This window comes from Loxodonta africana, chromosome 24 (genome assembly GCF_030014295.1).
Source record: "Loxodonta africana isolate mLoxAfr1 chromosome 24, mLoxAfr1.hap2, whole genome shotgun sequence".
In the NCBI taxonomy this organism is placed as follows: Eukaryota; Metazoa; Chordata; class Mammalia; order Proboscidea; family Elephantidae; genus Loxodonta; species Loxodonta africana.
Window position 1 is genome coordinate 32244823 of NC_087365.1, and position 26316 is coordinate 32271138.

General features: G+C 52.3%; 1 protein-coding gene across 1 annotated transcript; it reads left to right on the forward strand.

The window, feature by feature from the left end:
• Positions 1–1796: 1796 nt before the first annotated feature.
• On the forward strand, positions 1797–18568 carry BPIFB3 (BPI fold containing family B member 3). Its single transcript, XM_003411656.4, has 15 exons — positions 1797–2787; positions 3729–3885; positions 4738–4842; positions 5287–5427; positions 6966–7029; positions 8894–8954; positions 9728–9819; positions 9958–10137; positions 11801–11854; positions 13694–13864; positions 14780–14847; positions 16306–16348; positions 17096–17159; positions 17678–17754; positions 18539–18568. Exons 1-15 carry the CDS (start codon positions 2676–2678, stop codon positions 18566–18568), a joined length of 1419 nt encoding a protein of 472 aa, XP_003411704.1. The 5' UTR covers positions 1797–2675.
• Positions 18569–26316: the final 7748 nt, after the last annotated feature.

Below are 26316 nucleotides of genomic sequence, written 5' to 3' on the forward strand. Positions count from 1 at the left end.
ACTGGGTTAAGTAAAATATACTACTAAAAATTAGTTTTGCCTGTTTAAAATTTTTTTTCCTTTTTCTGAATGTGACTACTAGAAAATTTAAAATTGCATTATATTTCTACCAGTCAGCTCCTTGAGGGCTAGGGCTTTGTCACCTTGTCTACTGCTGTATCCCCAGCACTTAGCAGACAGTGGATGTTCCATAAGGACGAGCTATAGAATGAATGGATGAATCATTTTCTAACCACCATCATCTGGACCAGACTCTGGAAGGGGACAAAAGCAGTCTGCTCTGGTGCCCAGGAGACACTGGGTCTTGGGATGTGGGGTAGAGTTGGTTCCCCTCTCTGACTTGGCTGAGAGTGCCTCTTTCCAGGTCCCAGGGCTGTCTCTCTGCCAGGCCTGAACAGGGCCTCAGTTAGGGGTGGGAAGAAGCAGGTTGGATTCTGTGCCATTTGGGTGGCTCTTGGGGAAACCTGGAGGGAGACCCTATAGGTGCAGCTGACTGGGCACGTGGCAGAGCCCCACCCCCACCCCCAGCTCTGGGCACTGACCCCAGCCCCCTCACTCCCCTGCCACTCTTCCCCCAGAAGGGAGCTTAGCCCAGGCCCTCAGGGAAAACCGCAATTTGCTTCTGACATGACACATTGACGGATTTCTGGCGGCTGTGCCCCCTTTGTGTCTCCAAGACACTGTGGGCATATAAGGGCAGTCCCTGGGCCCGGGTGGGTGGAGGAGCTGACAGGAGGTTGGGAGCCCCCACCCACCCCTCGTGGAGCTGCAGGAGCAGGTAAGTCAGACTGAAGCAGCCCTTTGTCCCCCTTCCCAGCCTTTGGCCCTGTGACCTTCCTGTTGTCCCATCTGATTAATGGGCACAGAAAGAATTCATCCCTAGGAAGGAACTGGATGAACGGGAGGAGGGAGGGAATCCCAATTTACAGGTGGAAAAACTGAGGCCCAGAGCAAGGCAGAAGCTGTTGTACAAGGTCATAGCAGGACTGGATGGGCTGGGTACAAGAATCTATGACAGGGCTCGAGGGGTACCTGTTTCTGGCTCAGCCATGGAAGCTGACTGGTCTCCCATTCTGAGTACGCTTCCTTCTATGAGAGACCTGGAGCTTACAGGGAGACACTTTGGGATGAGTCTGGTGGAAACAACGCAGTCACGGCCAAGGTTACTCCTGGTTCCTATGATGCTCGTAGGGCACCTTTGTGCAAATGAGGAAAAGATGCCCTCTCTGTGCAGACAGCTTGTGTGCCCAGGCAAATGGACGAAGAGTAAAGTGCGGCTGGATTCCACCCTTGCTCTCCTCCTTGGAGGATCTCTGGTTGGTGAAAATGGTTAACCTCTTGACTACTAGCTGAAAGGTTGGCAGTTTGAACACATCCAGAGAGCCTTGGGACTCAGGCCTGGCAATCTGCTTTCAAAAGTTCACAGCCTTGAAAACTCTATGGAGCAGTTCTATTCTGCAGGCATGAGAGTGCTATGAGACAGAATTGACTCGATGGCAGCTATCAACAACAATGCCTCGTTGGCAGGCGTCCCCTGCAGCATACAGAGTGCACAGCCGTGCACAAGGCCCTAGACATAGCCTCTGCCCTTGGGGAGCTTACAGAAGACACAAACAAACAAGGCATAATTGCAAACTGAGATAAGTGCCTTAGAAGAAATACTCTGGGAAATATTTATTGACAGGCAGCCTTCTTTAGTCAAGGTGAAAGAGGAAGTCCTCACTGAGGAGGTGACGTTTATTTGGAACCCGAAGGACAAGCAGTCAGTCTTGCAAAGAACCAGGAAAAGAGCCTTCCTAACAGAAGGAACAGTATGTGCAAAAGTCCTGAGGTGGGAAAGGGCTTTGCATGTTTAAGGAAAACTAAGGAAGTCAAAGAGGCAGGCAGGGGCCTTGTGGGTAATGACAAGGAACCTGGGTTTTATCCCAAGAGCAGTGGGGAGTCATTGAAGGGCTTAAGCAGGGAGACATGAGGGGTACATGGATACGTGATTGGATGGGAAGATATGGACTCCATAAAGAAAAATCCCATTCTATGAAACTAGTAAATTAGCCATGTTTTTTGGCTTAAAAAAATCTCTTGCCTGCCATCCCATTCCTTTCTCCAACAACATTGGAGTTGGAGGTGGGGGAAGAAGTTAAGTCTAAGTGTTGAGTGTACTTAATCAGCCGCACCTTCTGAAATGGCCTCATGAGCCAATGGGAAGCGAGTCCAGGAACTAAATCTCTCGTCCTGTTATCCTGGAAGGGGCAGCCCCTCTGTAACTGTCCGTCTGGAGGGCAGCCCAGGCTCATGGGGCTGAAAAGGACGAAGGCTCAGAAGTCAGATGGACTCAGGAGTGAATTCTCACCCTGTCACTGATTAGCTCTGTGGCCTTGGTCAAGTCCTCGTCCCTCCCTCTGTCTGCCTCAGTTTTCCTATCTGTAAAGTGTGATGCAATGAAGAAGGAGCTTGGAAAGTGTCTTGTAGACCACAGAGCATTCTGAAAGTGTACTGTGCTGCGCATATGTTAGCGTGGCTTGCATTTGGATGGAGAGGGATTTCCTGGGAATGAAGCTTGACGTGGGCTGCACCAGGTGGGACGGAGGGCCCCAGGTTGATGATGGGGAAGGGACAGGGAAAGGCTTGGGCACAGGAGCTCCTGCTTCTGCTCCCTTATAGGTGTGTGGCCAAGGATGTTGGGTGTGTGGTCCCTGCTTCTCCTCTGGGGTCTAGCGACTCCGTGCCAGGGGCTGCTGGAGACAATGGGCACACTCGCTCGGATCGACAAGGATGAGCTCGGCAAAGGTGAGCCCGAGGTGGACAGTTTGTGAGGGGTCTGGCTGGAATATACCTGCTTAGAACAGATAAGAACAGGTTGAGATTCTCAGCTGCTTAGCATATTCTCCCGGGACACTGGAAGTAGCTGAGTTTCTTCAGGCAGTTTGTTTCACAGACTGAAATGGGTGATTAGTTCACTTTCTCCTGAGCTGTGAACTGGGCAGATATGGGCTGTGGCTGTGTGGGGGCTGTGTCTGGCTCTGGGATGCGGATGCAGGAGGGTTGAGAAAGTTAAGGGGAGGGCCCTGGCCAGGCCACTGTCTCTGCTTCATATTTCTGAGGTGGCGGAACTCTCCTGGGTGTTTGGTACTTCAGGGCCCAAAAGCTCAGGGTGAGTCTCGGGAAGGAGTAGGGCAGTCACGATCAGGAAATGCTTAGGAAGACCACCTTGGCCTGCCCCAATCCCCCCACATCCACGGAGAGGTCCCTTCCATTCTGCCCTTCTCACAGGCCTCACAGAGCCAGGTCTGGGGTGCCCCATGGGAGCAGGAATGGCCTCCTCTATCTTAATCATGCTGCTGGTGGCTGCCATACGCCCTCTCCTTTGGTTCTGCCCTTCCTTCTGGTGTTGCAGGGCAGCTGGGGTCGGGAGCCCTGGTCATACCCAATTTGCTGTGTGACTTTGGGCAAGTCCCTGCCTCTCTCTGGGCCTCACTTTCCCCATGAAGGGATTGTCATGTGATTCATTAATTCATTCAAACACTTCCTGAGCACCTTCCCTGTGTCATGCAGGGTGAGTGGCTGTTCTCCCTGTAGTGCAGGCTCAGTGGATTCCATTATTTGAATGGAACCTCTGGGTCAGTCCCATTAAAAAAATGGGGTCTGATTGAGGCTCAGAGGAACAGGGTGGCTGCTGTGGTCCTGGGGGTGGCCTAGGAGTTTCCAGAACCTTCCTATCCTCTCTGCAGCCATCCAGAACTCCCTGGTTGGGGGGCCTATTCTGCAGAATGTGCTGGGGACGGTCACATCCGTGAACCAGGGCCTCCTGGGCTCAGGAGGGCTGCTCGGAGGAGGCGGCTTGCTGAGCTATGGAGGGGTTTTTGGCACCGTCAAAGAGCTCTCCGGGTGAGTGCCTGCAGTGGGGCCTCTTGACTGCCCACTTAATGGGTGCCCTAGAGGAGAGTGGATCTGGTCTTTGCTTCAGGGACTTGACAAGAGATTGACTTTTTCTAAGTTGTTAGCAGGCAGTGGAAGGTATCAAGGTGGCGGGGGCAGTGGGCAGGGAGACCCAGGATCTGGGTCTGAAGATAGCAAGTCCACTGTGTGCCAGGCAGAAAGGAATGGGGCTGCGCCACTGTGGTTGAGGGTTCCAGCTCTGGGGTCAATTCCAGTTATTCACTGTGTGACCTGGGACAAGTTACGTAGTCTCTCTGGGCTAATCCAGGTATCTGCATGGCTTCATCTCTCACCTCCTTCAGGTCTCTGCTCAAAAGAGCCCTGCCCTGACCAGTCCCTCCTTATCCCCTTCCCTGCCTTCAAGTTCTCTATGGTTTGCTATGTGAGAGCCTAGGTGGGGGTGGGGAGGAATGATCAAAGCCAGAAGCTGAACCCAGATTGAGGCCATGGGCATCTGGTGGGGAGAAAACTTCAATTCATTGAGCCTCCAATGATGATGATGACGCTGTGACATTTATTGAGCTCCTGCTGTATCAGCTTCTGCACCTGCATCATCTCGCGTCTTTGTGACATCCCTATGAGATAGGTACTAGCCCCACTTTACAGATGAGGAAACAGAGACTTAGAGAGGCAAGGTAACTGGCCCAGGGGTCCAAACTGGGCCCTATGGGTTAGGGATGGTAAGGGGGCACACTCAAGACAGGCTCTGGGCCCTAGCTGGTCTGGAATGGTCCAGGCACTACTTGAGGGCAGTGCTGGCGTGTCCAGGAGTGAAGGCTCTTTCCTTGCCCTCCACTCCAGGCTGAAGATTGAGGAGATCACACTGCCCAAGGTGTCTCTGAAACTGCTGCCGGGGTTTGGGGTGCAGGTGAGCCTGCACACCAAGGTGGGCCTGCATGGCTCTGGGTGAGTTGCCCTGGAGGCCTTATCCTACTGTTCCCCACCCACCCCACTGCCTCACTGGGGACTGCTACTCTATTGTCCCCCTCACCCCCACCCCGCTGTTCCCCATGCCTGCCCTACTTCCTGCTCAAGAAATTTTCCACCCCACTACTTCCCCAAGACTCCATCCCACTGCCGACCCCACAGGGACCTCCACCCATTGCCCCCAAGGGACTTCTAGCCTACCATCCCCCGGGCTTCTACCCCAGTGTCTGGGGATCGCCAGCGGGAATGGAAGAGGCGCAGGGACCTGCAGAATGGGGCGGTGAGGCAGGGGGTGGAAGAAGGGGACTAGGGCTCACGCAGAGGCCGCTGGGAGGGCAGGGGGCAGCCTCGGGTGGGTGCGGCTGGGGCGCGTCCTGGCAGGTGGAGCCTGCAGCCTGGCCACGCCCTGAGCGTCTGTCGCAGCCCCCTGGGGGGCCTTCTGCAGCTTGTCGCCGAGGTGAACGTGTCGTCGCGGGTGGCGCTGGGCGTGAGTGCGCGAGGCACGCCCCTCCTCATCCTCAAGCGCTGCAGCACGCTCCTGGGCCACATCAGCCTGCTCTCGGGGTGAGTCGCAGGCTCGAGCCCGCTACTCCGCGCCCCTGACTCGCTTCGCGCGCGTACCGGGGGTGTCCCCTAGGTTCATCCCTAGCGACCGCCTGGGCGGGGCCTGAACCTACCCTCCCTCGCGGCCCGGCCAGGTTCCACCGGCCGACTGAGGTCCCTACAGGCTAGGCCTCTCTGCCCAGCCCGTAGGCTGCCCTGCGCCCCCCTCCCCTTTTTCCGGCCTCTGGGATCGGTGCCCCTTCCTCCAGGTAGAGCAGGCCTGGGGCTGTCTAGAGTCTATCTGCAGGGATTCCAGTCCCCTCTCCAGGCACATCGGAACACCCAGCTCTGGCCCTGACTTACTGTGTGACACCAGACGAGCTCCATCCCTTTTATGGGTGTCAGTGTCCCCATCTGTATAATGGGGGCCTGGGTTTGATGGGGTCGCTATGAGTCGAATCGACTCGATGGCAGTGGGTTTGTTTTTTTTTTTTGGGGGGTGTTGATGTTCAGGAAGGCTCTGAGTCCCCCCTGCTGGTCCCAACACCTTTACATCCATCTCTTCTCCCATCTCTTCAGTACTCAATCCCTTCCTTACTCTTCTGTTTAGAGAGGTGAAGGGACTTGCCCAAGGTCAAATACACAGAGTTTGAGTCAGGGATGGAGATGGGGCTGGTCTGAGAGCTCAGGTCCAAGGCTTTTCCCCCAGCATTCTGTACCTACCTCCAGCTGCACCTGCCCTCTCCCCTGCCTTACACCTTGTGTCTCCCCATTAGTTTCTACACTCCAGACCGAATCCTGCACCCCCAATCATCCCCAGTCTTTGCTGGGTGGCCCTGGACAGTGAAGGGCAATCCAATGGCTCCATGTTAGCTTCTAGGAATAGGGGTAAACCCACTGCTGTCGAGTCGGAATAGGGTTAGCCATATTAAATGCCCCTGTTGAGCCTGACTCTGGAAGGACCTTAATAAGGAGATGTCAGGCCAGGTCTTTGGGCTCCTTGAATTCCAGCAGCTCCATCCTACTCCTCTGGGGTGGAGGGAGCAGAGCTCTGGATGGTTGGGCAGCCTGTGTTTGCGATCCTGTGATTGCCACCCAGGCCTGCACCCCATGGTCTCCAAACAGACCGGAGTGGGTCTGCATGTACTTCCCATCCTCAAGCTATTGCCTCATTCATTCATTACTTCAGCAAATATTTTCTGAGCCCCTACTCTGAACCAGGTGCTGTTCTCGGCCCACGTGTCACTTGTTTATAAATGTTGAGGAACACAAAGAGAACAGACACTTATCGAGCACAGACTGTAGACCAGACACAGTTTAATCTCGGCTGTAACAACTCTATGAGGCGGGCCTGGTGCAGATGGGGAAACTGAAGCCAGGTGGAGAAGGAACCCCCCACGGCCCATGATCAGCTTTAAATCCAAAGCTCCAGCCAATCCCACCAAGAGAGGAGGTGGAAGACATGCAGAACCCCCAGCGTCCACCGTTCCCATCATCCGTCGCCTATTTGGTGCTCCCCCATGCCATGGCCACTCCCTCACACATCTCGCTCTGTCCAGGCTGCTGCCCGCACCACTTTTTGCGGTCGTGGAACAGACGCTCTTCAAGGTGCTGCCGGGACTGGTGAGTGTGGGAGCCGCAGCAGGCATGCTCCTCCCCCTGGGCTGCGCCCCACCCGCCAACTCAGCTTTACCTAAAGCCGGGCGCCAGCCGGATTAGGCTGCACTTCCCTTCCACACCTCTGGGTAATCCCATCCTGGCCTGCCCCTTGGCTTCCCTGGCTGCCACCTTTGTGTCTGTGGCTGGGTCTAGCCCCCAGACCTCTGAGTCCTGAGTTTACAGCTCCAGATAGCTCCAGTCCACTGCTTACAAATTCAGGTGATTTTCTTACCCCCTGTTCTATATTTGCCACTCGTATTATTATTGACTTGATTTTTTTCTTTAAATTAGCTTTAAATTAATTCCCCTGATGATTTTAAACTGAGCCCTGTTCCTAACAATTGCATCCAGAAAATCACTTATCTAATTTTTATATATTAAGGCATCAGAAATTAGACACATTATGATTAATCTGACCGAGGATCCTTGTCCATGGCCTTCTCGGCTTCCACTGGGGAAAACAAAACCACCCTTGAGGAAAGCTGGTCTGGCCCAACCCCAACACTGCCTTCGCTGAGGCTGGAGGGGGCAGGGACTTGCCAGGGCCACACAGCCAGCAGGGGGTGTCACAACCTCTTGGCCCCCAGGCCTGGCTATACCTCCCTTGTAAGTCCTTGGGAATAACGTCTGCAATGGAGCTGGCAGAGATGGGAAGAAGGTTAGCAGAGCTACCCAGAGCTTGAAGAAACTCAGCAGAAGTGGGAAGCTCTCAGCCGCTGGAGGTGGGGAGGGGGGCTTCTACCCAGGCACTCTCAGGTGGATGCATTTAAACCAGAGCCCTTAAATTGGATCCCTGGAAAAATGGGCTGGAAGATGAGTTTTGTGTGGCTCAAAAGAGGTTTTTAAAATAAGAGTTCGTTGCCAACATTTCTCTTGACAACCCGAATTTCTCTTAACAACCCGGATTTCTGGCTTCTCTTGCGCAATTAGGCGGCCCAGCCAGCCTGGAGCCTCCTTCCTACAGGCCATACAAGGCTGGTGCCAAGGTGGCTGCTCTCCTGCCCAGCACAGCCCTTTCTGGCCTCCTTCTCTCGATTTTGACGTGCCTGACCCCAGAGGCCCCAGCTTTGGGGCCTTAAGCTTAACTGCCACAGCCCCCTTGTCTCTCTGTGAGCCTTGGGCTGTGTGGCCTTGGGCAAGTTGCCCATCTTCTCTGGGCCTGGCTCTCCCCAGCTGTAGAATGAAGGGGCTGGACTCTGATGGACTGGGGGCCTCAGATTCTGTGATTCCTACACTCAGAGCACTGGAAGTTGACCACCTGCCCCCTGGTTTTCATGGCACAGGGGTTTTCAGGAAACATGCAGGGGCATGGATGGTGGACACTCTGGACCCAGGCCTGACTCTCTGGTGGAGGAGAGGAGGCACCCCTCTGGGGGCCATAATTCTAGGAGTCTCAGGGAACCCCAGGGCCTGGCCTCTCTGTGCCCACCTGCGGATGAGAGAAGAGGCCTGAGACCTCAAAGGGAACCACAGCCACCTTTAACTTACCAAAGGAAGGCCTTGTCCCCACACCCTAACCAGCCTCTGAAATGTGTCACCCCTCTGCCCAGCATCTTTTGGGGTTTACTGATGGGACCTGTATAACAAAGGTAAGCAGGGCTTGGGGGCCCTGGCCCTCTGCTGTCCTCACTCTGTCTTCCAAGACTTCAAGCTGAAGCCTAGGTTCCAGCCCTGTCTCACACATTGCATCCCCCATTAGTGTTCACATTCCACCTAGCCTTGGTCCCTGGGACCGCATAGAAAATCATTTAAAGGAAATGCAGCTGCCCCTGTGCCAAGCTGGGGTTCACTTTTGTTTTTCCTGCAATGTCTCTCTCCTCCAACATAGCTCTGCCCTGTGGTGGACAGCATGCTGGGTGTGGTGAATGAGCTCCTGGGCTCTGTGCTGAGTAAGTTGGGGGTAGCCCTTCCTCTGTGCCCCCTTCCCCCTCCCTGCCATTGCCAAGCCGGTGGGGGTACTAAGGGAAGTGGGGAGGGGCAGAATTCTGGAATCTTTCACTTTCTCCTCACACTGATGAGGCTGCCATTTTGAGAACACCTCATGGTGGAGTCCTGAGCTGAGGCAGTTCAGCAGGGCATGGGGACTTGGAGCCTTGCAGTTCTTTGTCTAGTGGGGGCTTCAGGCCCGTTTTTACTGAGCATCTGCAGTGTATCTGTCACTGTCAGAAACATGAGACAGATATTATTACTAACGTCATCACGGGACAGACAAGATGACTGAGGCCCAGAGAGCTTAAAGCCACAGCAGGCCCCAGTCTCCCTGAGCACTATGGAGACACAGATGTGTTTTGGTTCACAAAAGGGTTTTGAAAAGTTTAAGAAGGCACAACCAGGGTAAGGACAGAAAACTTGGTACAGATGTGTCTCTGTCTGTGGTGGTACTTGAGAAAGGCAGGGCAGCAATGTGGTTAGTGGCACCATCTCTGAAGGAGAGGCAGGCCTGGGTTTGAATCCTGGCTTTGTCACTGTGTGGCTTGTATGGCCTTAGCTGGTGAATTCCTTTGCCTGGGATGACAGTAGCATTCAAGTGAATATTTAGTACTGTGCTGGGTGTTTAGTAGGAACTTGATAAATGGAAGTAGAAACTGTTATTAGGGCCTGGGCTCACGGAGTCTTTCTTTTGGCTCCCCCCCCCGCCCCCCCGCCGCCCAACTCCATGCAGGCCTGGTGCCCCTTGGGGCCCTTGGGTCCGTGGAATTTTCTCTGGCTACCCTGCCTCTCATCTCCAACCAGTACATAGAGCTGGATATCAATGTGAGTGCGTGCAGAGGCCCTGCCTGAAGCTGGGTGTGGGGTGGGGACCTGGTGGGGGGCCGTGTAGGGGATCTGGGTCAAGGCTGGGTAGATGAGCAGCCCTGTAACCTTTCCATATCCTGTCTCCTGTACTTGCAGCCCATCGTAAAGAGCGTGGCCGGTGACATCATTGACTTTCCCAAGCCCCCTAAGCCCATCAAGGTCCCTCCCAAGGAGGACCACACATCCCAAGTGACGGTGCCACTGTACCTCTTCAACACCGTGTTTGGACTCCTACAGACCAACGGTGCTCTCGACATAGACATCACCCCTGAGCTGGTAAGTGTGGCAGCAGGGAATGCTGGCATGTAGGTTCCCTGCCTTGTTTTGTCTTGGCAATGCCAGCACTGACCTAGTCACATCATCCCTGCTCAGCCTTGCCAAGCCCTCTTCTCTGTCCTCGGAGCTGGACAAGTTTACAGCATACGCGTGGCTGCTGCTCCCTCCTGTGCTCGTGGCACACATTGCTAACCGATCACGGCCCTCGATTTGGCTAAACCTGAACGAGACGTCTGACTCCTTCTCAATACCTCGCTCTAGGAAGCCACATTCAATTGGTTAGAACTAGCCTATGAAATGAAGCCAATTCTGAATCCCTACACCAGATGAGCCCTTCCAGAGTTGAAGCCACAATTTACACTAAAGTGTAAATGGTTAACATTCCTACTGCTTTCTCAGGAGTAAATTTGAGTTGGAGAGAAGAAAACTAGGGTTAGACTGAGCCAAAGTTCATTTGGACATTTGTTCTGAAGCTTCTGAGACCTCCCTATCGCAATTCTGGACTGTCTCACATCCTCACAGATGTCTGGAAGGTCCAGCCCCCAGAAGCCCCACCCAGAGGTATTCTCTTGGTCTCAGCCCTCTCCAGAGGCAGTGAACTCTGACCTCCTGGGCTCCATACTCGAGGTTTAAACCCAGTGGAGTAGGGCTTGGTCACTCCCTGAGGGTGGGGTCCAGAGAGTACTCAGAAGGCCTCTGGGATTTTGGGACAGGGCCCTGAGTGAAAACAGGTGTCTTTTTGCTAGGGGAGCCATAGTCAGCTAAAGGCTCCATGTGTGAGATTGTGTGTGTGTGTGCAGCCTGCGGGCATGGATGTGTGCATGCGATTGTTGTGGTGAGAGAAAGGGATCTCAGAGGCCACGTCCTGGGTGCTGCCTACCCCTAAGGGGTGACAGCTGAGTGCTGGGTGAGTATCTGAGAGTCCTTCTGACCAGGAGAGTGTGTCTGTGTTTATTCTGTGAGAACAGTCTGATCTGAGAGGCTAAGATATGGAGTTCAGGTGTCTCAAACCCCAGGGCTCGGGGGCAGCCAGGTGGCAGGATGAGGGAAACAGGACTGTGGTGAACTGGTGGGCCTGGGCCCCATCTCTTGTGTGGCTGCCACTCAGCTGCCTGGAGGGGAGGGAGTACAGGGCCAGTGTGACCAGATTTTCCAACTTTTTAGCCAGGAACTAGCAAGTTTGTGTGCAACTTCCAGATGTATAAATATTGCAAGCAAATCGGTAGTTTTTGAAAATACCGTCTGGGTAAAAGGCAAAAATGTCTGTGATCAGATTTGGTCCCTGGGCCTTCAGGTTGGGAGCTATGGTAGAGTGGTTAAAAGGTTCCGGTTAAAAAAAAAAAAAGGCTCTGGTTAAAAGCTCACCTGCTGTAGGACCCTAGGCAGAAGCTTCAGTTTCCCTACCTGTAAAATGGGGGTAATCAGAGCATCTGCCTCTTCGAGCTGTTGTAAAGGTGAAGTGACCAAAGCCATGAAAAGCTCTTAGCATGTGCCTGGCCTGTAGTAAACACTCAGCGATCGATGGCTGATAGAACAAACAGAGGTGTTTGTAGGGATGTATGTGTAATTGGTATTGTGTGTGGACAGAACTATTCTGTGTGTGCTGAGAGATTCCTGTCCTGTGGCTGTGTTCACACCTCCTCCCATTTGGTCTTGGGTCCAGGTTCCCAGCAATGTCCCACTGACAACCACGGACCTGGCAGCTTTGGTCCCTGAGGTGAGTGACCCTGTCCTGTTTGGGAGTGTGGGCTTTTATCATTGCAAATCTGATGCACCTGAGTGAAACCCTAAAATCTTTCTTAATATAGCACTCCAGGCAGCTTGTGTTTGAATATTGAGTTCAAATTCACACTAAAGTGTGAATGGCTGATACCTTATTGTTTCCTGACAGTAGGTTTTCCTTGGAGAGGAAAGATCGGGGTTTGGAAGTCAATTGAACGTTCATCCTGTGGCTTTTCCTTCTCTATCAGGCAGAGGTCAGGATGGGGGGATTCTTTGCAGTTTACTGAGCCCTCTCCCTCGACTGCCTTACTTCATCTTGGTCCTGATCTTCTCTGTCCCCAGAGAGAAGACTCAGTGTACTGGCTGGCCTTAGGGAGGGAAGAGAAAGGAGGAGAGTCAGGGAGATTTGACTGGTGGGCATCAGTATGTGACAGCAGGGCCTGGCCTCTGGTTTCCTCTCTGTTCACCTGGGGCTGGACTAGCCACTTTCCAGCTGTGAGAATCTGAATTCATACTGAAGTTGAAATGACTACTACAAGTCCTTACAAGATAGCAGATTCTAACAAGGGCTGGAAAGGGGCCCAGGGGCCCTGGGTTTCCACTGGAGGAGGTGGAGGGGGCAGCTGAGTTTAGGGAAGCAGAAGACAAGCTCTGTGAGTCCTTACAGGTGGTGGTGACTCAAAGCACCCTTGGTGGGATGTGGTTGGAGTCCCTTGGCTAAAGGGTGGTGGAGTCATGCGCAAGGGCCGATTGAGGTTAGACATTGAGAAGAACCTCCTGGGGCAGGGGTTGTAAGGTAGCTGAGAGACTTGGGGGAGGCAGAGGCGGCAGCACAGGGGCCTGTGAAGGCAGCAGAGGGGGAAGTGTCCCTCCAGCTCGGGAGGCTGGACTTGCCTCTGGGGCTGAAGCCTTTGTTCTCCACTCGCTAGCCTCTGAGCATCAGAACCTCACAGCACCCCCTCTGCATCTGGTTCTATGGCTCCAGACCCTGCAGACACGTGATGGTGGAATCTGGCGATTCTCTGTCTTTATGATCCTGCAACTCTGGGAGCCTGGGCTTGAGGAATTGGTCCCCAAATTCCATCATTCAAGTGTCCTGAGGGTGATGATTCTGTGTCTCAGAATTTCCTAATTATAGGATTTATTCTGCACATCAGTTTATATTTATTGAGCACATACTATGTCCCAGGATCTGTGGTGGGTGCTGAGGATGCCCGAGGGGCTGCCATTCCGGGGCGGGGGGAGAAGGCAGCGGGCGACAGGCACGGAACAAATAAATAAGTAGATTATGAACAGTGACAGAAAATGGAGAATGGAGGAGTGAGGTGGATTAGGAGCAGGCGTGTGTGTGTGGAGGCCTCACTGAGGAGGGGATGTTTGAGTAGAGGCCCAACGGAGGTGAGGGTGGCAGCCCTGCTGTATCTGGGGAAGAACATTTTAGGCAGCAGGGACAGAAAGTGCAAAGGCCCTGAGGTGGAAGCTGCCAGGCAGGTTGGAGGAACAGTGAATGAGGTGGCCAGTGACTCCAGAGAGGAGAGAATGAGGGGGCCAATGGAGGGAGGTGAGGTTGAGAAGAGGGCAGGGGACAGATCATGTAGGACCTGGAGGGCCTGGGTGAGGACTTTGACCCTGAGTGAGACTGGGAGTCTAAGATACGGTGCTTCCACGGGTTGATGTCTCCCTGCCAGAATGTCAGGGCTCTCTGGTTCAGGCATCACGTGTGTGCTCAGCATGGCACACAGTAGGTGCTCAGGAGTGTTGACTGCCTGATTGATTCTATTAGCGGGGCGTCTAAGCTGCCCTCATGTCCCTGCTCCGCCCTGCCTCTCCCCAGGCGCTGGGGAAGTTGCCCCCAGGCCAGCAGCTCCTGCTCTCGCTGCGGGTGAAGGAAGCCCCCACCTTCACACTCCAGAACAAGAAGGCCACGGTCTCCATCCCAGCTGCCATCCACGTGCTGTTCTATGTCCCTAAAAAGACTCCTGAAGCCCTCTTTGAGCTGAATGGGGTGAGTGGCTGAGGGAGAGGGGACTGGTGCTGGGGCTTTGAGTGAGGCTGGCCCACCCCAGGCTGCGGGGGGATTCCTCCTGACTTCAGCAGGGGAGGCCCCACGTGGCACAGCACAGGAAAGTCCTTTCCCCCATTGCCTTCACCTGGGCTGATACCTGAGTGCCTGCCCAGACTCCCACCTGCTCCCTCATCACACATCTTGTGGACCGGAGGCCTGTCCACTCTTCCTTGGACTCTCAGGCATTGCTCCCTTCTCCCTAGCTCTCTGTGCTCAGCTCTTTCTTGGACAACCCTCCAGCTCCCTCCAGCCCACCCTCCACTAGTTTTCTCAGACACACATCTGGGCAGAGGCAGGTCCCTTTCCTGCTCTCCTTCTGCCCTGGTTCCCCATCGCCAAGCTCCTGACCCTGGCATTCAATGCCCTCCTGCCTCATTCTCAGCCTTTCCCATCCTGCACCCTAAGCCTCAGCTACTTGAGGTAGCCCAGGTCCCACCTCCCTGCCTGTCTGTTCAGGGTCCACCTCCTGGAGTGCCATTTCCCCCCTTCCCTGGCTAACTGCACATCCTTCAGGAATCAGCTCAGGTGTCACCTCCTTGGGGCAGCCTTCCCTAACCCCTTTGCCCCTGCTGCAGGCTGGGCCGAGAGTTTCCTCCAAGCTCTGCAGCCCTAAGGCTTCCTCTCGTACACACCGATCGCCCTCACTTTTCAGGCTCTGGTTCTTCAACACCAGAACCTTTAAGTTACCTCCCCAGTGCCCAGCACGGAGCTTAACACACACTAGGGCCTCAGAAAGTGTGAGGGAAAGGATGGGTGGTGATGCTCACTGTTGGCCACCTGTCTCCTAGGAAGACCTGTCCTTCCAGCTCATTCTGATGACTTTGAGGGTAACCTCTGACCGTTTTTCCCATGCAGATTATGACTCTAAATGCCCAGCTGGCTCCCTCGGCCACCAAGCTGCACATCTCCCTGTCCCTGGAACGGTAGGTAATGTGGGGCCTGGGGCTCAGCTTTAGGTACAAGAATTAGGGACCATCAGGACCCATCTCCCATTTATTGAGCATCAGTTAGAGTCCACGTGTCCTACCAGCTTCATCCTTGCCTTCAGGACCTGCCTGAGGGGAGACCACGTTAGCCCATTATACGGACGAGGCATCTGGGCCTCGGAAAGGGAGACTTCAGAGCCGGGCTTCTCCCACTGCACCCCACTGCTGCTCACAACTTAGACCTGGAAGATAACCAAAAACCAGACCCACTGCTGCTGAGTGGATTCCCACTTGTAGCAACTCTACATGACAACTCTATATGACTTGTAGCAACTCTATATGTAGAACTGCTCCATAGGGTTTCCAAGGAGTGGCTGGTGGATTTGAACTGCTGACCTTTTGGTTAGCAGCTGTAGCACTTAAATACTGTGCCACCAACCAGGCAGGAAATGGAGTCCAAACTCCTGAATTATCAGCCCCAGATGCTAACCACTGGACTAGCTGGCCTGGAATATTGTAAAATGCTTTGTTAGTCTTGTGACTTGTTACTTCTCTGATCTCCTTTCCCATCATCATGGTAATTAGACATCATGATAATAACAGTAACCGAGGTGATGAGGTCAATAGCAATCCTTCATTCCATGCATATGGCACTTTACAGGTTGTAGAACATGCTATAGGCCCAGGCTCATGTGCTGGGTTGTCTGTGGGACCATGTCTACAGTCTGGGCCTCCACACTTCAGATCCAGTGCTCTGACAATGGCCCGGAGCCTGGGGCTGTTTGTTCCTGCATGGATGCAAGAGCTTTCCCAGGGGTCTCTGGGATCTGCCTGTCCTGAGCCACAGGCACCTAGTGCTCACCTGACCCCATGTCAGTGCCCCCTCAGGCCCCTTGGGCTCCTACTGCCCTCACTGCTGCCTGGTCACTACCCTGGACAGAGGGCCTTGCCCACCACCTGGGGTAATCTCCCTCTTCCTGGGGACAGTTCGTGCCTCAGCCCTTCAGGAGGTAGAGACCCGTGTTTGGCTCTGGCCCAGCTCTGGACCTGCACTTGGGCCAGCTGTGGTCCATCGGTGTGTTGCTGCCTATTTAGTGAGTTCATGCTCCATGCAGGGCATCCTGTGTCTATCGCTCAGTCTCTGAGAGTGACTCCTCAGAGAGGTTCAGCCACTTGCCTAGGGTCAGACAGCTGAGAGTCAGACCGTGGAGTCCCGGAAACAGTCAGAATGTGTCAGAAGTGAGGTTAGATGGCTCCAGATCCATTTTACAGGCAGGAGAACTGAGTCTCTGAGTCGAGGCTGGATAGAGGGAGAGTTGGGCCTGTACCCCTGTTTCCTGATCCCTGTGAGCTGTGGTTGGGGCAGGCCAAGGGTGGAGCTCATTGGGGAGCAGGGTGGCTCTCAGCAGCTGGAGGTGGGAACCAGGCCCCTCATATCTGTTTCCTCTCCATCAGGCTCAGGGTCAAGCTGGCCTCCTCCTTTTCCCAGGCCTTCGATGTAAGTTCCTGGGAGGGTGAGCAGCTTGGTGGTGGTGAGGGTCTTTAGGTGGGGGTTGGAACGGGGGTGGGGATGAATCACGGTTCATATGGTTGAGTTGGCCTCAGTTTGGGCTTTGCTCAAGCCAGACAGAGCGGGCAAATATCAGCACAGGGGTGTGTGTGTGTGTGTAAAACAGTGATCACTGAGAAAAGTAAATTTCATGATCTTCCAAGGTCTTGGAACCTCACAAAGTTGTAAACATTTAGAACCTCACAAAGGTCTAAAACTCTGAAACTTTTCATAGTAAAAATAATACATTTCCCAAATTCAGGAAGTTCTAAAATTTCAGAGCCCTACAGAGCCCTGAGGTTCCTGCTTCTCCCAGAGTTCTGAGGTTCTGGAATCTCATGATGGCCTCAGGTTCTAGAACATTTTAAGGGTCCCCAAACTGACTGAGGTCTGACCTCACAGAGTTCTATGAGAGCTGGGCATCTTTCTCCCTCTTTCTCAGGCACTGCCCCCTCCAGCCCCTGGAGACCCTTCCTTTAGGAAGGTGCCCCTTCCAATCTCCTTCCGAGGCTGATGCTGGCCTAAATCAGAGTCACCTTTGGGGTGATGGTGGACAACCCACCTGAATAAGCCGTACTGCCACCAGGAGCCATGTCTCCAGGCTTGAGGGAGTCTGGGGCAGGTGGACCTCTGGATTTCCTTCCCTGGGAAGGGGTGAGCTGCTCCCTGTGAAGCCTTCCGTGTGCTCTGTTGCAGGCGTCCCGTTTAGAGGAATGGCTCAGCAATGTGATCCGGGCGGCCTACGTGCCGAAGCTCAACGGTATGGGTAGCCTTAATTGTCTTCTTGGATATATGGAGTATCTGAACTTGGGATTGTCTGATTTACTCCCTCTCTTCATTGTTCCGATGGGGACACTGAGGTCCTCCCATTGCTAAGATGCTTAAACTGAGGCACCAATGTTTTCATTCAAACAACATTGATTAGTACCTACATCATGCTGAGCTCTGGGTCAGAGATGGGTCTAGATGCGTCTAACCTGGTTCTGTTCTCAAGCTCCTAATCAAGTGGGAAATAGTTATATAAATAAATGTTTAGACTATAGATGACCCAGGATGTACGAGGGGCCGAGGGAGCTTCAAGGAGGCTTTTCTGAGGTGAGCCAGTGATGACAATATAGAAAAGGAACATTTTTGTTTGGGTTTAGAGGTATGAATAGGAGTTTTCCAACAGGAAAACTGAGTCCTGAAGAAAAGAAATGGCTGGTTTAAGGAAAGTGGTAGAAATAGGTCACCTTAGCCCTCTATATACCTTTGCTTTCAACCATTCCCTCTTCACAGTGGATGTGAATGTTGGAATCCCCCTGCCTAAGGTTCTCAATGTCAGTTTTGCCAATGCGGCCCTGGAGATCATAGAGGTGAGTTTCCCATGCAGACTTGGCCCAAATGAGCCTTTAGCTTGTCTATAGGGGGCCCTGCTTAAAATCCATGAGGGGAATTCTATGCCTCACCCTTTAGCCTGCACCATTTTCTAAATTGCTCAGAGAATTAAAAGTTCTTAATTTGGGGATGGCAAATACATGATATGTGTGCTCTCACCCCTTCCTTGCTCATGGCAAACACTGCTAATCAGTCACAGAGTTCTTTCCTGTTGAATTCAGACACATACTCTGGTCTACAAGGATGGAACTTCAGATTCTCACAGAATCAGAGTTACCTTGGTCCTGAGGTGGCGAATACATGGGCTGTCTCTCCTTTATCCTGTGCTTGTGGCAGACATGGCTAATCTACCATGATACTTTTTCTTGCTCAGTATAAACATGACCTCACAATCTTTCTCAACCCAGCACAGTTTTGAGCCTTGGAATGGCCCTGGGAGTAGGCAGATTAGAGAACTCTGCACCGATTTTTCAGAGGAGGTCTAAGTCTGGGAGGGGTCAAATTTCTGGCTCAAGGTCACACAGTAAATTAGCAGCAGAACTAGAACTAGAACTAGGGTCTCCTTAAGTCTTAAAGTCAGCAATCTGTCCTACACCAGTGTCATTTATTCACCCATTCATGCATCTGTTTCCTAGATATTTAATGAGTGCCTACTGGGTTCCAGGTTCAGTGCTAACCCTAGGGCCCAGGGAGGAGGGTACAGAGTTGACTGCAGGGATGGGGTATGACAGGGGTCTAACAGAGAACTCTTGCTCCTTGCAGAATGCCGTTGTGCTGACCGTGGCATCGTGAGGTGGGGAGGTGGCCGCCATCCCTTCCTGTTGACTTCCAGAGTCCTGTCCACTGCCCACTCTGCCTCAATTTCCCTCCCAGTCTCCAAAAAAAAAAAAAATTTTTTTTTTTTTAACTCTAGTCTGTGTTGGTGAGAGCATCAGTCATCAGTGTCCCCTCTCCACTAGGCCTACCCAGGCACTCTGGCCCTGAAACTCTGCCCCAATCTGGGTGGGGACTGCAGGGCTAGCCACAGGACTCTGCCTTCGAGAAGGCTCTGGGGCCTCAGTGGCAAGTCTTGAGCTTTCAATAAACTGCTTGCCTATCTCAGTACCTCCTGGCTGGTTTCTTTCTCCGTCATACAGGGGCTGCCCCGGCATTTGCCTTCAATGCCCTCCCCAGCCTCAGGCAGGAGTGCCTGGAGGTGAGGGCACTTGTGCCTAGTTACTGTAGCTTTGAGTCCCAAACTTACCTGATTGGCCTGGGCAGCCTCTGTGTCCTGTCCTGCCTTCACCCTCTTCCCTGCCTTGATCTCTCTCTCTCTTTCTCTGTTTATCCAAATCTATCTTTCACGCCATCACTCTTTGTCTCTCTAAGTCTGTCTGAGTCTATGTCTCTCTGTCTCTGTGCCTTTGGTGCTTCTCAGAAGTGGCATCTGAGCTGAATTTTGAAGGATGGATAGGTGTTTGCTGGAGAGAAAAGGAACTGGGATTCCAGAATGCAAGGATGCAAGGATGAATGAGACTCGTCCTGCCCTGGAAGGATCCCCGCTGGCTGTATATCAGATGTGGACACATCTCAAGACAGACATCAGAGCAAAGCTGTACCAAATGCTCTCAGTGCAGATGGGAAACGGAAGCCAGAGAGGGGATCTGACTGGCTCAAGGCCACACAGCAGCAGAATTGGGGTGGGAATCTGCAGATCCTGTCTCCTGGCACTGGGCTCCTCCCTGCTGCTTAGGATGGGCCTCCTTGGTTCTGGCGAATGGCTCCAAGTTGGCACTGAGTGGGACTGAGTTGAAAAAGTACCAATGAGCTTTTGGTAGTTGAATCAGAGGATTTGGGGTTGAGGGACATGCAGAGAAGAGTTGGAACCTATCTGGAGGTTTGTCTACCATTAGGCATGGCCCTGGGCCCATCTTTCCATCCACCTACCCATCCTCATCCATCTCTATCTAGTCACCCATTCATCCTCCCACCCATTCACCCATCCATTTGCTTCATCCATCTGTCATCCGATCTATTCACCTGACTATCTGCCCTCTTCTTCTTTCCTCCCTCCAACCCTCCCACCCATCTACCCTACATTGATTGGTACTCACTACATGCCAGGCTCAGTGCTGTACGATGTTGGGGTTTAATTCAACTCCTTTCTCACTTGCAGATATCTACTGACTCCCATCCAGGTTAGCATAGAGGCTACATAAGTTGCTGAAGGGTTAGCTGCCTGTGTGCAAATCCCATCCAGCCTGCTGACTAGCCATATGGCCTGGCTTAAGTCATTTAATCTTTCTCAGCCTAGTTTTCTCAGTAACAGGGATGATAAGCCAAAAAAAAAAAAACCCACTCCTGTCAAGTTGATTCCTACTCACAGTGACCCTATAGGACAGGGTAGAACTGCTCATAGGGTTTCCAAGGCTAGAATCTTTATGGAAGCAGACTGTCACATCTTTTCTCCTATGGATTGGCTGGGTGGATTTGAATTGCTGAAATGGTTAGCAGCCACTGCACCACCAGGGGTCCTTATAGGGGTGATAGTAAGACAGTAATAGGGTTTTGAGGGCTAAGTTGGCCCTCAGGATGATGACTTGCCCATAAAAAGCACTCAATTATTGTTGTTGCTATTAGGTGCTGCCGAGTTGATTTCGACTCAGCGACCCCTGTGACAGAGTAGAGCTGCCCCATAGGTTTTTCTGGGCTGCAATCAAAAAAAAAAAAAAAAAGTTTTTTTTTTTTTAATCCTTACAGGAGCAGATGACCAGGTCTTTCTCCTGTGGAGTAACTGGGTGGGTTCAAATGATCAACCTTTCAGTCAGCAGTTGAGTGTTTAACTGGTATGCCACCCGGGCTCCACTCAGCTACCGTTAGCTCTCGTTATTACTGCATTATTCTACCTCCTAACCAAGCCCTGTTTCCTCCTCTTCACTCCACGTCCCTGCCCCGGCACCCTGGCATCATCTCTCGGAGAGGACCACGCTGCCCCTCCCTGGTCTCCCACCAACCTCTCTTCCATCCCACTGGCCTCCAGCCCATCCTTAACCATATCTGACGGTCTCACACTGTCACCAACAGCCCCTCGAGGCTGGATTCCCATTGCCAACAAGAAATCATCCACACTCCCAGGTTTGGCATTCAAGGCTGCCCATAACCTGGCCTCAGCCGATTCCTCCTGGAGTGTGGAAAGGGAGCAGAGTTGTCTGTGGGCCTCAGGCTCCTCACCTGTGAAATGGGAATAATGTAGCACTCACTCATAGGTTATTTGAGGATTCGATGACACCATTCTTGTAAAGTACTAAGAAGAGGGGCTGGCACGTGGTCAGTGTTCGATCATGTGTGTCCAAGCCTCTGCTTCCTGGGGCATCCTGCTCCCCCGGTTTGCCTGGCAACCCCCACCATCATCAGTGCGCAGGGCACTGTATTTTCCCGCCAGTGGAGTCTCTCACCCCCTTTCTTACACTCAGCATGCTGCATTGTCACTGCCTCTGTCTCACTCTCCCACTTGACCAAGAGGCCCCCGAAGGCTGGGGACAGCATCTGCTTCATCGTGGTGAGACCTGCAGCTGCACAAAGTAGCGATGAGAAGAAAAATGAAACAAACCAGTTGCTGTGCCGTTGATTCCAACTCATGGCCACCCCATGTGTGCAGAGTAGAATAGCTCCATAGGGTCTTCAAGGCTGTGACCTTTTGGAAGCAGGTTGCCAGGCCTTTCTTCTGAGGCACCTCTGGGTGGACTAGACTTTCCAACCTTTCGAATAATAGTTAATTGCTTAACTGTTTCCACAACTCAGGGACTCCACCATCATTATGCAGTTGAGGAAATTGAGGCACAAAGAGGTTAAGTGACTTGCCAAGGCTGCATGGCTAGGGAGTCAGGATTTGAACCCAGGCCCATCTGACTCCAGAGCCTGGGCTCTGAACCTGCACCCTTGGGATAGAAGGGTGGGTGTAAAAGAAGATGTGAAGGGAGTCCCTTCTCTGGGAGCCCCCTTGTGGCTTTGGTGGGCTGACAGTCTGGGAGGGAGACAGGGCTGAGTTGGAGGGGTGAGTGGTGGGGCTGGGGCTGTTTCCTGATCTCTGCAGTTGCCTTCATGACCCCATGCATGGCCCCCTGTGTGGCTTCCTGTGTGGATGACTCATATTCTTTGGGCTCCTCTAAGGGAATCAGATATCCTTCCCCCCATCCCTGGCCAGCTCCAGACAAAGGTGCCTTTTGGACACTAAGCCCAGGTGATCTCCCGGGCGCCAGGGCTGCACTAATCCTCTTGGGGAGGCCAGGGGGCCACTGGGAGCAGGCAGTGTCATGACCCCCAGGGACTGGCTGGTCTCAGGACTGAGGACAAGGATAAAGCTTTGGATAACTAACAAAAACCACCCTGTGTGTGCACTGCCCCCTACAGTTTACAGTGTGCAGTTGTCCCCCCTGGTCGGGGGAGGAGGGTGGGAAAGGCACAGTTGCTCTCTTTGCGTTTTTTTTTCAATTGCAATATATTTTTTAAATAAGCATTTCTATCACTTACTAAATGCCAGGCTATGGGGGGCACAAAGTGTTAACCAAAGGAGGATCAGGAGCTGATTAAACCCAGATAATTATCATCATTTTAAGATGTCATTTCTAGTCTCCCAAGAGGGGGGAATTGAGGCACAGAAAAGGAGACCCATTGTCACAAATTCACACTCATATCATTTTGGGCAGAAGCTACTCCTACAGAGAGGCTGCCTTCATCAAGGGAAGCAAAAAGTGGGCTGTTGTTTACTGAGCCCCCAAGGCTCCAGGCACATCCTAGATATTTCCCGTGTAAGCCTTATAAGTCTGCTGGGGAAGGACGGTTATGCCCATTTTGCAGTTAGTCAGACTGAGGCCCAGGGAGGAGAAGTAATTGTTCTGGGGCTGATAGATCAGATGGGGTGTGGGAATTCAAGTTTGAAACTGTTTCCTCATGCCCCTCTCTGCCTTTGCCAACTCACTGTCATGTGCAGCTGGCAGGGAGCTAGATGTGGAGGATAAAAATACCATCTCCTGAGCACCTACTGTGTGCCAGACCCTGTTCTCAGTGGTCTGTGAAATTAAGTCACTTGAGCCTTACGGCATCATTTTGAGGTTGAGACGGTTCCTATCACCATCTTACAAGCGAGGAAACAGGATCAGAGAGAGATGGCAGCGGAATTCAAACCCAGCAGCCAGCTCGGGAGCCGGTGCTCTTAACTGTTACATTGATGCCCCCATTGCAGACAGGGAAATCGAATTCCAGAGAGACGCTGGGTTGGGGGCACATGAAGAGAAGCCTGTGGTGACATCGGCTGAGCTTGGCAGGACTTGAGGTCAGCCATGCTGCTTTCAGAGCCCCAGGGAGGGAGGAGGAAGCACCTCTTTGTGGAGTTCAGGACAACACTCTCGTTAACTCCTGGCCCAACTTGAGAGCGGTCCCTGACAGGAAGTGAGAAATGTCCCCAACTCTTAGGAATTCGCAGGCAGGTGAGGTGGCATCATGGAGGAGGTGGCACCCATTAAACATGGAGAGAGGACGGGGCTGCAGCTGGAGAGCAGGTGAGCAAGGAGGCTCAGGGAGTTCCCAGTCCGGTCGAGGGTAAAAGAATTCATTCATTCATTCACTACACTGGCGTATGTGCCCATGCTGGGCTAAGTGTGGGCTACATGCCTGTCTTATCTGGAGAAAAGGCACCTCATTCTGGGGTCTAAAGGGCCCTGGGTGGTCCAGAGGAAGGGTAAGGGCTTGGGGTTATCAAGGAAAGCTTTCTGAAGGAGTTGACATCTCTGCACAGTTTTGATCAATGGAGTTGGGAAAAGAACATTCTAGATGGTAGGGACTGCACATGAAAAGGCCCGGAGACAGGGAGGCCGGGGGTGATGAGAAGGGAATGGACTGAGTGTGGAAGGCAGATCGTCTTGTCTTGAATGTCAAAGGAAGAGGTCCAGGTTGTACCTAGGGACAAAGGTAGCCAAGGCAGGTCTTGAAGCTGGCAGTGACTGCCTCTGCGGGGTGGGAGCAGAGATTGACTGGGAAGAGGCAGAAGTGAACTTTCTGGAGTGATGGAAATGCCCGATATTGTGATAGCGAGTGGGCTATAGGTTTGTACAGAATTGTCAAAATTCGATGAATGAACACTTGAGATTTGTGCATCACACGGCATGTAAATTTTACATCCGAGGAAAAGAATCATAAACAAATCTTGAAGCCTAGGTAATGGCAGGCATGTTAAAGTGTTTAGGGGCAAGCGTACTGTGGTCTGCAACTTACTTTGAAATGCATTAAAAAAAAAAGGCAGATTAATGGATGGATGGGTAGATATGTGATAAAGCAAGTATAACAAAATGATAATGGTAGATGTAGGTGGTGGGCATAAGATGACAGGTACACAGCTGTTCACTATTCAAGTCTTTCAACTTTATCATATGTATGAAAATTTCTTAATGAAATTTTGTGGGGAGACCTTTTGTAGGACAAAAAAGCCCATTTTCATGTTTTCCACACATAGGTGGAAAGTTTGAGGGGACAGATCTACATCCATCTCCCTTAATCCTTCAATCAGACCTGTGAGGCAGGTTTTACACCCATTTTACAGACAGAAATCATGTGAGGCTCAGACAGGAGAAGTGGCTGGCCCAAGGTGACACAGTGAGTTAGGGGATGAGTGGGATTTGAACCTTGGTCAGCCTGGTCCTGAGTCCAGTTCTGGGCACATCCTGTCTACCCAGACCGTGTAGAGAGCTGGAAATGTGATGCATTTGGGGGTGCTTCTGGGTCCCCGATCTAGGGGGCCTAGCTGGGGTCTCCAGGAACGTGCCCAGACCAGGGGCTGATAAACCCCAGCTCATGTGACGCCATTTGGGACTGAGCACAGCTCTTGAAATTAGCCACAAACCGCAAACCCTTGTGGTTTTGAGGCTCAAGGCCTGATTCGCATAGCAAATCTGAATTCCGGTCTCTGGTAATTACACAGTGTTTCCCTCTCTGGATCCAGGCTCAGACTCCAGCTGGTATATAAGGCTGACCTGTGAGCAGACTCAGCCAAGAGCAGAGGACCCGGTGAAGGGGACCTTCCTGGACTGAGCTGCGGGGACCTCTCAGGGGTAAGGAGGATCCCCTTTCTTATTCAGTGTCTGGGCTTGCAGGGGAAGGCTGAGGCCTGGGGAGGCATCCGTGTCTGAGGCAAGGAAGGGAGGGTCCCAGACTGGCAACCTGACCCCTCTCTGAGCTTCCTTTATCTTGCCTGTAATATAGGCATAGTCATGAGACCCTTTCAGAAGTTGATCAAAAGGGCCCTAATCACCCTGATTACATGCCGGGGCAGAGCCACACCCATCTTTTCCATGAATGCCAAGTACCTAGGACTTTTGCTGCCTCCCTGAGACTCCTCATTTGCTTGCTGATACCAGAAATCCCTCCGCTAGTGTCCATCTTTTTAACTGAGGGTGGCGATCTCTGTTTGAACACAGCTCTCAGGTGAAGAAGCCATTAAAAAAAAAAAAAAAAGGCCTTGGATATATCAGTCCTTCATATTCTAGTATAAACGAGTGCCTCCAGTTCTTTCCTGGGAGCAGATGGGGATGGGGAAAGAATTTGGGGAACTTCCAGAGAACTGGGAGCAGGGAAAACAGGAGAAGATACATAAGTGGAGGAGGCGGAAGGCAAGAATTTCACAGTTTAACCGTGTTGGGAGGCCATGTCCCGTGTTGATTACCTGAGGCTGGTGAATGGGTAGACCAGGCTGATGGAGCAAGAGAAATGGGCAAGGGCATGGAGGCAACACAGTTGAGTTTCCTGGAGACTGACCAGCTTGTCTCAAAATACCTGCTTCACCCATCCCTCCAATCTAACATTCCTCACCCACTTCTTGGGGTCTGAAATAATAGTCCAAAAACAATAACAATAGCTGCTGTTTATTGAGTGTTTACCAGGTACTAGAGGACCCTTGGTGATGCAGTGGTTAAATGCTTGGCTGCTAATTGAAAGGTTAGCAGTTCAGACCCACCAGCCATTCTGTGGGAGAAAGATGTAGCAGTCTGCTTCCGTAAAGATTTACTGTCTTGGAAACCCTATGGGACAGTTCTATTCTGTCCTATAGGGTTTTTACGGATTGGAGTCGACTTGACAGTGATGGGTTTTTTGGCACTAGGTACTAGATATGGTGTGTTAGTGATTCAGAAGCAGAGTTTCAAAAAAGATAAGGTCTCTTGCCTAAGGATTAGAACTCAGATAGCTCTGATCACCTGGTATAGAAAGGTCTCCTCCAAAGAGGTAGAAAATGATATTTGTTGGCTGGGTGTATGGGAAGATGGCTAGATGTATGTGTGGATGAACTGATAAAAGGCTGAACGGATAGATGGATGGATGGATGGATGGACATATGACTGGCCTGCTGGCTGGTTAGATGATGGATGGATGGGTGGATGGCTGGCTGGCTGGCTGGCTGGCTGGATGGATGGATGGGTGCATAGATGAATAGGAAGGGGAGAATGGATGGTTGGATGAGTAGAAGGATGGATGAATGGTTGGATAGGTAGATGCTAGCAAGTGTTCCCCAGAGC